General features: G+C 31.1%; 1 protein-coding gene across 1 annotated transcript in view; it reads right to left on the bottom strand.

The window, feature by feature from the left end:
* Nucleotides 1-4,599: 4,599 nt before the first annotated feature.
* LOC145331294 (uncharacterized) overlaps nt 4,600-12,616 on the bottom strand; it is a 35,179-nt gene continuing 27,162 nt past the window's right edge. The window contains exons 7-10 of the mRNA XM_080175911.1: nt 8,288-8,371; nt 6,387-6,440; nt 5,577-5,622; nt 4,600-4,963 (exon numbers count right to left, since the gene is read on the bottom strand). Of these exons, the coding sequence (XP_080032037.1) occupies nt 4,912-4,963; nt 5,577-5,622; nt 6,387-6,440; nt 8,288-8,371 (236 nt within the window). The 3' untranslated portion in view covers nt 4,600-4,911. The remainder of the gene's footprint in view (nt 4,964-5,576; nt 5,623-6,386; nt 6,441-8,287; nt 8,372-12,616) is intronic.

The raw sequence follows: 12,616 nt of genomic DNA, 5'->3' as shown, positions 1-12,616 counted from the left end.
ACTGTCTCTTGTTTCCGGACTATATAAATGTTCCCAAATATTGAACATAGTAAAAATCGTCGGAAAAAGCTGTTTTTTTTAAGGAAACAAGAGACAGTTTTGCCCTATATTTGAGATTATATTAATGAGATGATGTTAAGGTTTGATAATCTGATGAGAAATGTTCTCGTTCACAGTCCCTTTAAGCAAAGCTAACAAATAAAATTATGAAACATATCAGGGATATAAAGAGATAAGACAATGGCCGATAAATTAATGCACATCCATAATGATGATGATGCTCTAAATAACCCCTTCTGTAGATTAAAATTAGTGGTTCCAACGTTTTTAAACACAATTTAATCAACGTAATTTAATATTGTTTTTTCTTTTATGAGCATTGAAAATTCAATATGGGCTTTTTAGGAATTAGGCCAAAAAGTGGGTAGGACAGTGTTTTTTCATGAAAAGATTTTATTTTTAAAGAAAATTTTTGCAAAAAAATTTAAACTTCACATCTTTTACATAGAAGGAATAGTGTAATCCTTATGAAATTTTTTGTGGATAATCCCTCTAACCTAACCTAATTATGTTTGATTGGCTGTTTTTCATAGATTTTTTAGGTTGAAAAAAACGTTATTGGTTTAGCTCCCCTGTGGGGTTCTAATGGTCTTGGTTTCATTAGAAAATATTAATATTTTCCCTATTTTTTTTTCTTCAAAAACTGAAAAAATTATTATTATTATTATTTGATTCTTTATTTGTCTTAATTATATACATAAAAAGTTTACATCTGAATTATAAGAGTTATTATAACAATATTAAATAAAGATTATTCCAAGTTATTCTCTTTAAAAAAGTGTTACCAGTTTAGCCCGCCCTCGACCTAATGCAAGAAAATTTAACTCTTTCATTTTGTACAAAAAGAATTAAATATAAATTTTTGATTAGTTGTTTATAAGAAATTAATGCAAGTTTTTGTTTATTAGGCTTATATATCAAATCATGCCATTTGTTGATAAATTACTTTCAAGCAATCAATCAAAATTTTTGCTATTATCCAAATCATGGAAATTTTACAAAAAAATGCTCATAATCAATCAATAAAAATTATTGCTTATTTGGCTCATATACCAAGTCATGCTATATTATGATAAAATACTTATAAGTAATCAATTTGATTGATTGATTGATTAGCCATAGTTTTGCATGGTTTTCACCTGGAGTAGGCTGAGACACTTTTCCATAGAAATAGGGCTATCAAGCTCCATGTTCAAGCACATTTTGACTTGACTTGCTATCTCATGAGATCTACTCTTACCTTACCCTTGCCGAATATGGCAGATGTCCCAAATTAAGTCACGGTAATGAATGACGCTCTCCAAAGAGGAGCTTAGGTTAAGGGTAGTACTGTAAGTAAGTGACTATTGGGTATCCAAACTTACTCAATAATCCCCTTCTTACACAACCAGGGGATGTTGCACGATTAATGTTGCAAATGAGAAATTAGAGTCAACCTAGAGAGAATTGAACTTGAACTCTCACCACTGTAGCTCAGTGTGCTACCACTAAGCATGACACCCCTACTAAGTACATTATTTGACTTATATATATACAAAATCATACTATTTTTTAATAAATTACTTATAAGCAATCAATGAGAATTATTGCTTATTTGGCTTATATACCAAATCATGCCTTTTTATGTTAAATTACTTATATGCAATTAATGAAAATTTTTGCTTATTTGGATTATATCAGCCAAATCTTCAATTTTCATTATAAACTGCTTACAGGAAGGAAGGGATTAAGGGGGGGGGGGGAGTTCTGACACATGTGCGTAATCCTAGTGTATAGGCTTTATCTTTGGACTGAGAGGATAGGACATTAGGGATAAAATCATTCTTATATGATGAATTTCCCCCAGATTTAAGATTTTTTTGGAGAGGCCTCCAGGTTCCAGAGCTCTAGGCCTCAAGGTGTTCTCTCTACAGAGTTAGATATCATCTTATGAGACAAAATATGTATGTTTTTTCTTCAAATATGTGAATAACAATCAAAAAGAAGCATATTTTGTTTTATAAGTTAACCTTTAACTCTTCAAAAAAAAATCTTATTTTTAATTTTTTCCTGTACAGAGACCATCTGGAGGCCTATCCAAAAAATCTTAAATCTGAAGGAAATTCATCATAAAAAAAGATTTTATTCCTAATAACCTAGCCTCTCAGTTCAAAGATAAAGCCTATACACCAGGTTTACGCAAATGTGTAAGAACTTCCCCCCCTCCCCCCCTTATTACACCTCCTTCTTTTTCTTCACTTCAACTGATACAAGCAACTTTTACTATAAATGTTCATTTATTTACTCCATCCACTTTTAACTCACGAATCAGACCAAATTGTTCAGTAATTTACCACAAAAATGCACAATTAGATAAGCAATATACCTTTTAGTGCTTACTTACACGGTGAGAGATTACTAGGGAAATATTGAAATAAAATAAATTGAACAAAAAATTACAAATATATACAATTGAATTAATTAATAAACGACTTTCTTAAAATAATTTTGATTTCTCATTTGATACACTTTTAAAAGTATTTTTTAAATAAACAAAACATCTTTTATAAAAGGCTCTTTGTATGTTTTGTTTATTTAATTAAAAATATACAACAATGTTTAAATTATATATAAAATCTATGCTTTTTTTCACAATTGACATAATTTTAAAATAGTATGGTACATTTCTATTATGTCAATGTTAAAAAAGTAATGGAAGATTACAGAAACATAGATATTAAAAATGTAAACCATGATTCCAGTTTCGCCTCTATTGAAAGTGGAATCTTACATTTCAAAAATCGTATCGGCGTTGAAGATATCTTCACCAAGAGAGGCAAAAGTGGAATCTTACATTTCAAAAATCGTAACGGCGTTGAAGATATCTTCACCAAGAGAGGGGAAAGTGGAAGGGTAGATTACAGTTTTATAGGGTCCAAACCAAAATCATAGATTATGTTTCTGCTTCTATAAAAATGGATTCAACTCCCTAACTGTTATAAGGCCAGAATTGACCGAAATTTTAATGACAAATGCCCTAACTGTGATAATAGTCATACATCTGCACACCTGTTAAATTGTCCTGGAAACCCCACCAACCTCACTGTCTCTGGACAAATCCAACTGACGCAGCCAGATTCTTAAATCTGGCAACAGATGACGGAGACCCTATACAAGAAGGATAACGGGCTAAATGAATGAATGAGTTAGAATTCTTTTGATAAAAAATAACAAGAAAGTATTATATGCAGTGATATATAAACAACCAGTAGCTACGCCCCTAGAAGCCTATAGGAGCAATTAATGTGGGAGATACCCTCCCCGAAAATAGTTTTATTTTAAACTTTCCTGGACATATAAGAAGCTATGTTGTAAAAGAGAACCATATCGGTTCAGCAGTTAGCGAGATTGATAAGAAATGAAGTAATTATATGTTTTGATCTGCTTGAAGAATTTATTGTTTACTTCTTAAACAATAAAAAAAATTGCTAAAAATATACAGCATGACCCTCGAAAAAGTATTTTTAAGCATCTGCAGCCCTTATTTCTCAATGAATTATTAAAAAATGCATATATCCTTGTTCTCCATAGTATTCCACGTAAGTAGATATAAAAATATTTTTTTTACCTCCATTAACACTGGAGATTTTTAGTGCTAAAGTTTTGAAAAAGTGACTGAGGAAAAAGTAACTTTTAACATGATACGACTTTTTTAGCAAAATTAAGCTAGAAATCCTTTTATTTTTGTTACTAGCAGAAACTTTATACAAAAATGAAATAAAAAATTTAGTTTTTGAGTAAAAAGCATTTTTTTACACATATTTTTTGAGTCTTTTTAGTTTAATGATATTTTGAAAAACTTACTTATTAGGCAAAATTGTTTAAGATTAAAAAACCAAATAAATCTTTATGAATATAGCAGGAAAATTGTTTTTGTTTCACAATCCTAACTTTAATAACAAACAAGTTATAAAGAAAATAAAAATAAAACATAATGATTTTTTAGTCTAAAAAGCTTAATTTACCCCTTATTAAATAATTGAGATGTCAGAAAAGTAGGCGGAGCAACTGTCATAATTAATCCTTTTCTATAAATAAGGGTTAATAAATAACCTAAAATTTGCAAATAATCAATTCATTCAGTAGTATTTTTTGCCATTAAAAATTTATATTTTTGGTGGAATAAAAAAGAAATATTTAGTTAACTTGTTTTTCTTTGTGTCTCATTATTCAATTGCCAGAAAAACATAATATAACCATCCAAAAAATAAGAGAAACAAAAAAAAATTCTTTTTCTCAGTCACTTTTTCAAAACTTTAGCTCTAAAAATCTCCGGTGTTAATGGAGGTAAAAAAAATATTTTTATATCTACTTACGTGGAATACTATGGAGAACAAGGACATATGCATTTTTTAATAATTCATTGAGAAATAAGGGCTGCAGATGCTTAAAAATACTTTTTCGAGGGTCATGCTGTATTCTTAGTAATAGATTTCAAACATCCTATTACCTATATCTTATTTTTATAAAAGAAAATTGAAACTATCTACATGTAAAGACTTTAACATTCTAATAAAATTTTAAATAAAATACAATAAATTTTGGTCATAATTTTTGTAACAAACAGTAAATACACTAAAATTTAAACATTATTTAGAAGTAACAATATTCCATCTAATTTATCAGTTCACATTTGATTTAAAGCAAAGTCTTGACTGCTTTAGAATTTGATTGTTTTAATATCAGAGAGGGAGAGGACAAAGACAGATAAATTATTCTACAATTTCCTCATTTTATTGGAGGGAATACTAATTCATAGTCCATAGTCCTATCCCTGAAAAATTGAGCCAGATTTGATTTTTTATGCTTTTTCTAAACACAACTTTCTCTGTTGTCGACAAGAAGGGGCACTCGTAGATCATATCTAAAATATAATAATTATGATTTAGGACACCTGTCATAAATGTAAAGCTGTTAATAGTGCCTATAAAAATAATGACGTCATACAATACAAATGACTAATGATAGGCTACACAGACTAAATTAACATTATGACAACAACATCTGCATAAGCGAAGCCCTGAAATTAAACGATAGAAAGAACAAAATTGTATATAAAATTGCAAAATGCATAAATACAAGTTTTGTTTAGGGTCATAGTTATATTTTTAGAAATCGAATAAAGAGATGCTTTGCTTTAACTATTGTGCCTTGTTGTCTTTCATTGTTCCAAAAATCAGAAAAAAAGAATAATATTTTTTTTTAATTTATTGAAAAGTAAATCAGCAAGTTTTAAATTGACGTAGGAGTTTTTTCAAACGATTATATATAGTTTTAGCGCTTTCTATATAGTACCTAAATTTTTGAGGAATCACCATACAAAATTTGGATATGATAGGACAATTCTAAAATGCCTAAATTATCAAAAAGATCTTACTTTTCAATACAGACGTATATACAGGCCCTAATTATAGAAAAGATTCGCTATTAAAAAAGGAAGTAAATAAAATAAAGAAAAGACAAAATGATTTATTTACCTTCTTTTAATAGTATCTACATCAGAAGTAACTCCCAGTTGAATACCTATACACAAAAAAGTATTAAAATGAGCATTAGAGTATTATCAAAGTTTTATAATGTGCTTAAAATTTCAAAAAATAAAATGTAAGGGTTACTCTAGCATATAAAAAAGTTTAATAAATTAAATTAAATACCCAATTCAATAAGCAAAATGTTTCGTTTGCTAGATTAATTGTGGAAATTCTTTTACAATAAAGGCTTTTAAAAAGTCCCCAAAGTTTTTAAAGCCAACGAATTTTGAGATCGTTTTCTACTTTGGGAACAAGAATGATTTACTTTCATCTCATCCAATGATATATTCCCTCCTTCCTGGTTATTTTATATGAACAAAATTTGTATTTAAAATTTGCAAATTAAATTGAACTATAAAATACACTTATGGGAGATATTGTATGATTATAAAATTGCACAGTCATGATTGTTTTTAGATTAAGCAGAGCAACTCTATTTTATCAAAAATTTTGTTTATTTAAAATTTCCAGGGAAGAATGGGTCATTGATGTAAAAATTTAATCTATGTTGTTTAAAGTCAGAGAGGAACGGGTCTGTACATTGTACAGGTCCCCTAAGTTTTAGAAGCGCCTCCTCTCTTTCGTTGCCTTAAAAACTTTGAAGATTTAATTGATTGGTGGATAAAAAATAAGAATATCCTAACTATATATACTTTATATTTGTTACTGTTCGTTTATCTTACTAGTCCATTTATAAAGCTTCTCTTTAATGGAAGTTTTCATCCTTTTTTCTTTATTTTTATCCCTAAATTTTACCTGGATAATTGAAAGCTGGTGACAGTTCAAATCTTGAAAATTCATTCATGTCATCTGAATTAATAACACTGGATCTTATTAACTATGAATTTGTATGCTGACTGAGAGACTGACGGTCAAAGTAAATTAAAAACTGGATGCTCACAAGAACACGAAATTTAATTTTGATACTATAATCCACAAAAAATTTGAAAAACGGATCTAAAACACCAAAAATATGGACCGAACTAAATAAAAAAGGTAAAGAAAAGCTACCTGTCCTTTCTTCTTTAAGCACAAAAATATAGGAACTGCGTTAAATGAATTTTTGATACTGTCATTGATAAGACTTTTGAAAATCGGACCAAAAACACCAACGAAATAGGGAAATATGTGAAAAATATAAAGATATCCCAAAACCTGCTAAAAAGCTGTCCAACTGTCACAGATGTTTTAATGTTAATTATGATAATGACTATACCATTAGTAAATATACCTTGATTATAGTTGTTAAATTCATCTCCTGCTGTGCTAACAACTATACTATTAGTAAATATACCTTGATTATAGTTGGTAAATTCATCTCTAGCTGTGCTACCAACTATACTATTAGTAAATATACCTTGATTATAGCTGGTAAATTCATCCCCTGCTGTGCTAACAACTATACCATTAGTAAATAAACCTTGATTATAGTTGGTAAATTCATCCCTAGCTGTGCTAACAACTATACTATTAGTAAATATACCTTGATTATAGCTGGTAAATTCATCCCCAACTGTGCTACCAACTATACTATTAGTAAATATACCTTGATTATAGTTGGTAAATTCATCTCCTGCTGTGCTAACAACTATACTATTAGTAAATATACCTTGATTATAGTTGGTAAATTCATCTCTAGCTGTGCTACCAACTATACTATTAGTAAATATACCTTGATTATAGCTGGTAAATTCATCCCCTGCTGTGCTAACAACTATACCATTAGTAAATAAACCTTGATTATAGTTGGTAAATTCATCCCTAGCTGTGCTAACAACTATACTATTAGTAAATATACCTTGATTATAGTTGGTAAATTCATCCTCTGCTGTGCTAACAACTATACCATTAGTAAATATACCTTGAATATAGTTGGTAAAGTCATCCCCTGCTGTGCTAACAACTATACTATTAGTAGATATACCTTGATTATAGTTGGTATGTGCTAATGTCGTATGGGTGAGTTGCACCTGGACTGAACAGTCAACTTGTCAACTCAAGGCCAGACTCTTGGTCCTTCACCTCATACCCGTGGTACAGTACATTACAGACAACCAACTCTCTGTGATGCACGACCTTTGTCTGAGAAGTCCTAACTGTGCATGGTAACGAGTTGCGCCTGTTTTGGGCCAAGGCATTCCCCCCACTCTAACTATTTACGTCGCGCATCTGACATAGTAGCAGTGGGAACCATTTTTAACGTCTTTAGTTATGACGCGGTGTCGGACCGAGATTCGAACCTAACACCTTCCCGACGACGAGCGCATGCGCTACGTGTTGAGCCACGGTCGCGGGTGATTATAGTTGGTAAATTCATCCCATGCTGTGCTAACAACTATACTATTAGTAAATATACCTTGATTATAGTTGGTAAATTCATCTCCTGCTGTGCTAACAACTATACTATTAGTAAATATACCTTGATTATAGTTGGTAAATTCATCTCCTGTTGTGCTAACAACTATACTAATAGTAAATTTACCTTGATTAAGAGAAAGTTTGGTGTGGTTTGTTGTGATGCTTACTTCTGTTTATATATTGAGAGAATGAACGTATGTGAAGACAAAAGTAAGGCCTACCATTAGTAAATATATCTTGATTATAGTTGGTAAATTCATTCCCAGCTGAACTACCAACTATACTATTTGTAAATATACCTTGATTATAGTTGGTAAATTCATCCCCTGCTGTACTAACAACTGCTTGAGCATACAATTCACCATGAGCCTTACCCTCCTCACCTAAATTAAGATAAACATTTTTAAATGCTAAGCTATTCTCTATTTAGGGTTAGTCAGTTTGTATGTCAGCTCTGTAACAAATAGTTCTAATTGTTAATCTAGGCATGTCAGAATCGTAGGTTGGAGATGCGATCCTCAATTTTCAAATTCTTTGAACATACATATAAGACTTTTACAGAAATGCTTCACATCCACAACTATCTATCTATGCTTGATATAAAGTCAACACTTTATAGAGCAGATTATGAACATTTGATTGACGTGTGCCCTGCAATTATCCAGTAGCAATCAGGCGCAAGACACAATTACTTTAGCTAGGCCCAAGGCAATATTTGTATCCTTTTATGCATTCATAGGCCTATCTCTACCTATATGACACCATATATGGGTAACGCTAGCCTATTCATGGTAATTTGTATGTGATTTGCTAATATTATATGTTTATTAAAGACATTATGTTTATTGTTAAAGTAATCATGTAAATAATCAGTACAAATATGTATGCCTACAACCATGCCTGATTTACGTCACATATTAACACACAGACATTTAATTGTACAGACAAACACTAAGATCCTGGTCCAAAGCTAATGTTATAGCATGTACCTCTTAAATTTAGTTAGTTATTTATTGACTCTCCTACCATCAACTTCTCTTTCTGGCTTTAAAAGGTAATGACTTAGTTGTTTGGCATGCATTGTAGTTTAAATTTAGGCCCCTTAGTACTTAGCATGAATTGAGCTTAGGCCTTATGTTAGAGTTCTAACACTTAGCACAATTCACTGCTTGGGACTTAGGGCACATTTCTGTCCTACTCTACTTATAATTTTAACACTTATCCTGTAAATATTTTCATACTTAACTTATGCACTTGTAATATAAATACACTTTATAAAAACATTTTCCTTCCTTAATACTTAATATACTTATATAATTCTGATCGAATATCAAAACCAACCATTTATTCTTAGATTAAAGCAACATAATACTTCGCGTGGGTCTTTTGTTGAGCTTCCACCAGCTCAACCAAATTCGTATTATACTTGTGGGAATAGAGGGTTAAGCATTCTAAACAAACGAACCGACGATGAGAATGTCTATGTGTATTGCAGTAACAGTAGGTTTTTAGTAGTACTCATAGAAGAGCGGTCTCCATACCTAAAGTTGGACAAACGCCCCATTCGCACCCACAATGGTGCAACTTACCGGTTGTATCTTAAAAAAAATTTTTACTTCATAAATTTTTTTTCTTTTTTTCCTTACCGTACCCGAACCGCCTAAGGCAGGTATTTTTACCAAAATCGAATAATTGTAGTTATGGCAAAATCGGATTTTCCAAAACCTGTGAAACTATTTGAGAGCAAGGTTAGGACTATGAGGCGTTTGAAGAGATAGGGACTGAAAGGTACGACACAAATGCAATTGAGAGCCTCGTGTACGAGCAGTTGCACTAGCTGACACTCTAGAGGCCCTAGAGAATGCTAGCATATTTGTGGCCATTGGTCGCCGCCCTATAAGGACACTCGCACTGGTTGACACTCTAGAGGCCCTAGAGAATACCAGCACACCGGCACCTCCATGTCCGCCTCTCTTTAGTAAAACACTTGGGTTGGAATAATCTATGATCCAGCTATGTGCAAAACTTTGATTTTCGGACTTAGTCAGATTTTTGAAATCTAGGAGTTGTGCTGGGTGGCGGAGTATATATATAAATCTTCGGACTTAGTATGATTTTTACTTATTCGGAAATTCTCTAAGTGTTGAAATACTTGAATCTTTGATACTTAAACCAGAACTTATTAAGGACCATTTTGAACTGTCTTATTAAATGGAAACTTAGGAGCAAATCTTATAGAACACGGGAAACGCTGTTAGTTGGGATACATATTGTCTTTGGAGCCATGTTTCTGAAACAATATGCCGAAAGCAGTTAGTACTCTTGAGTCGTAGTAAAGGGCCAAAAGATTATTACAAACTTGTAGCATTTATACTCAAGTTAAATTGTACTAATACTTTGGTACCGTTAGAACCGATTTTCTGAGATTTGCACTTACTTATACATGCCTAGGCCTTATATTCCTAATGTAATTCTGATTTATATGCGGATGTATCAAAATAATTATTTCCTCCAAAATTTTGAGTTAAACAAAATATTTCAAAGTCTCAAAGATATTCTCAACATCGATCGGTTGGAATGATATAAGTGTAAGCAAATTACTTTATGCAATCAGCAAAAAAATTCCAAAGATTCCCTGATGCTCTGAGCAAAATATTCCACTTTTTGGACTTAGCACCGTTCTATTTCTTTTGTTTCAGAGAGAATTTTGAATTTCTGGACTTATAGTAATTTTTATGAAATTGTGAACTTGGTTGGAAATTTACCAAAATTTGGACTTGTAATAATTGCAATTTTTCCAACTAGATTAACAATTTTCATTTTCCACACTTAAGAGAAAATTTTGTTTTAGAGTAATTCTGTCTTAGCCAAAATATTCCAATTATGGACTTAGAGAGATTCTATTTCTTTTGGTGAAGGATAATTCTAACACTCTAATACTTTATGACTTTAAAATCCTTAACTTAGCGAGATTTGCACTTAGTCAAAATACTCCAATAGTGGACTTAGAGTGATTCTATTTCTTTTGACTTAAGGACAATCTCTAAAGTAGCTTTGTGAATGAACTGTTAGGAAATTTCATCTTGGACAAAATATTCCACGTCTGGACTTAGAGTGATTCTATTTCTTTTGTCTCAGGATAAATTCACTAATTTTGTACTTAGCATAATTTCATTGAAAAGTCTTTGAACTTAGTCAAAATTCACTAATTTTGTACTTAGCATAATTTCATTGAAAAGTCTTTGAACTTAGTCAAAATTCACTAATTTTGTACTTAGCATAATTTCATTGAAAAGTTTTGACTTAGTCAAAATTTACTAATTTTACACTTAAGATATTTTCATAAATTTTTTTCCCTTAGCCAAAATTTATTGATTTTGTACTTAGAATAATTTCATTAGAAACTTTTTGGACTTAGTCAAAATTTTCCAACTTTGGACTTAGAGTGATTCTATTTTATTTTGACTTAGAAAGTTTTTAATTCAGTCTTAACTTAGAAAATTTTTGTTTGTATGCTCCTTACAAACACATACATAAATACAGTAAACAGTTCACTCAACAATAAGTAGGACATGAAAACTAAATTTTTACTTACTTTGTTAATGCTAACATTTCTATTTCATGTACCACCAGGATTCAGCAGTGAAAGTGAAGACAAGTTAATTACTAGTAATAGTGACCATTAGTGATATAAAAGTATAGTCAACAATATAGGCCCTATATGTATTGAATAGCACGCTTTAAGAGACAAAGTTCTATAAACCAAACGCAGCAGGAGGTTGCAGCAGCCTACCTTGGGAGAGTAGGACGTCTCTAAAAGAAGTAGCAGAAGTACTACGGAAAGTACCCTACTGTCTTTAAATATCCGGAATTATCATAAAAAAATTTTTTTTTATATCGAGAAACGTATGTTTACTTAGGCTTATTAGCACACCGACTATAACCGAGTAACATAAAAGTGTGTCTACATATAGCCCAGAGTTTTTATAACCTAACAGAATACCTTTAGATAAATAAGAAAGAAGTGCACTAAAACCAGTTGGATTAGTTTTCAAAAGTATAAGTGTTTGTTTAATTCAAAGTTGATAGGTTCCTTTGAAGTTTGATTGACAACCTCCACAATATAGGTTGGCCACCTAGTGTAGGATCTCACATTTCCTCAGAGTAAACTTGCACTTGAATATTGTGCTACTACTAATTATAATTAGATTACATCCGGTTAGATAATTTTGAAAACAATCTTTACATATATAAATATAGGTGTATCTAAATTGTATATCTTACTACAGTTATAAGAATTGAAGTCATAAGTGAAGCCCCAATTTTTGCGCAAATTACTTTATAGGATTGGAAGGAAAAACCCCTAATACAACTATAAGTAAGAGGTGGCGAGATCTTTGACATTCAGGCAAAATTGTTGCAATATTATTAGAATATAGACGATCCTTTGGGAGTGAACCTTAGTAAGTTATATTCATAATAGCCTTACAGGAATAAGTAGATCGTAGGCTATAAACACATATCCTTAGAGTGAAGTAAGAATTCAACAAGGATTATAAATTGCTGTTTTTCTTTTTCTCAACAACTATAATTTGCTAGGAAAGTCGACTCCTGAGCAAACTAAAGTT

The sequence above is a fragment of the Acartia tonsa genome, chromosome 11 (genome assembly GCF_053477335.1).
Source record: "Acartia tonsa isolate MP-2025a chromosome 11, ASM5347733v1, whole genome shotgun sequence".
NCBI classification, from domain to species: domain Eukaryota; kingdom Metazoa; phylum Arthropoda; class Copepoda; order Calanoida; family Acartiidae; genus Acartia; species Acartia tonsa.
Note: the sequence above shows the minus strand (reverse complement) of the source record. Positions and strands in the feature narration are given on the sequence as shown.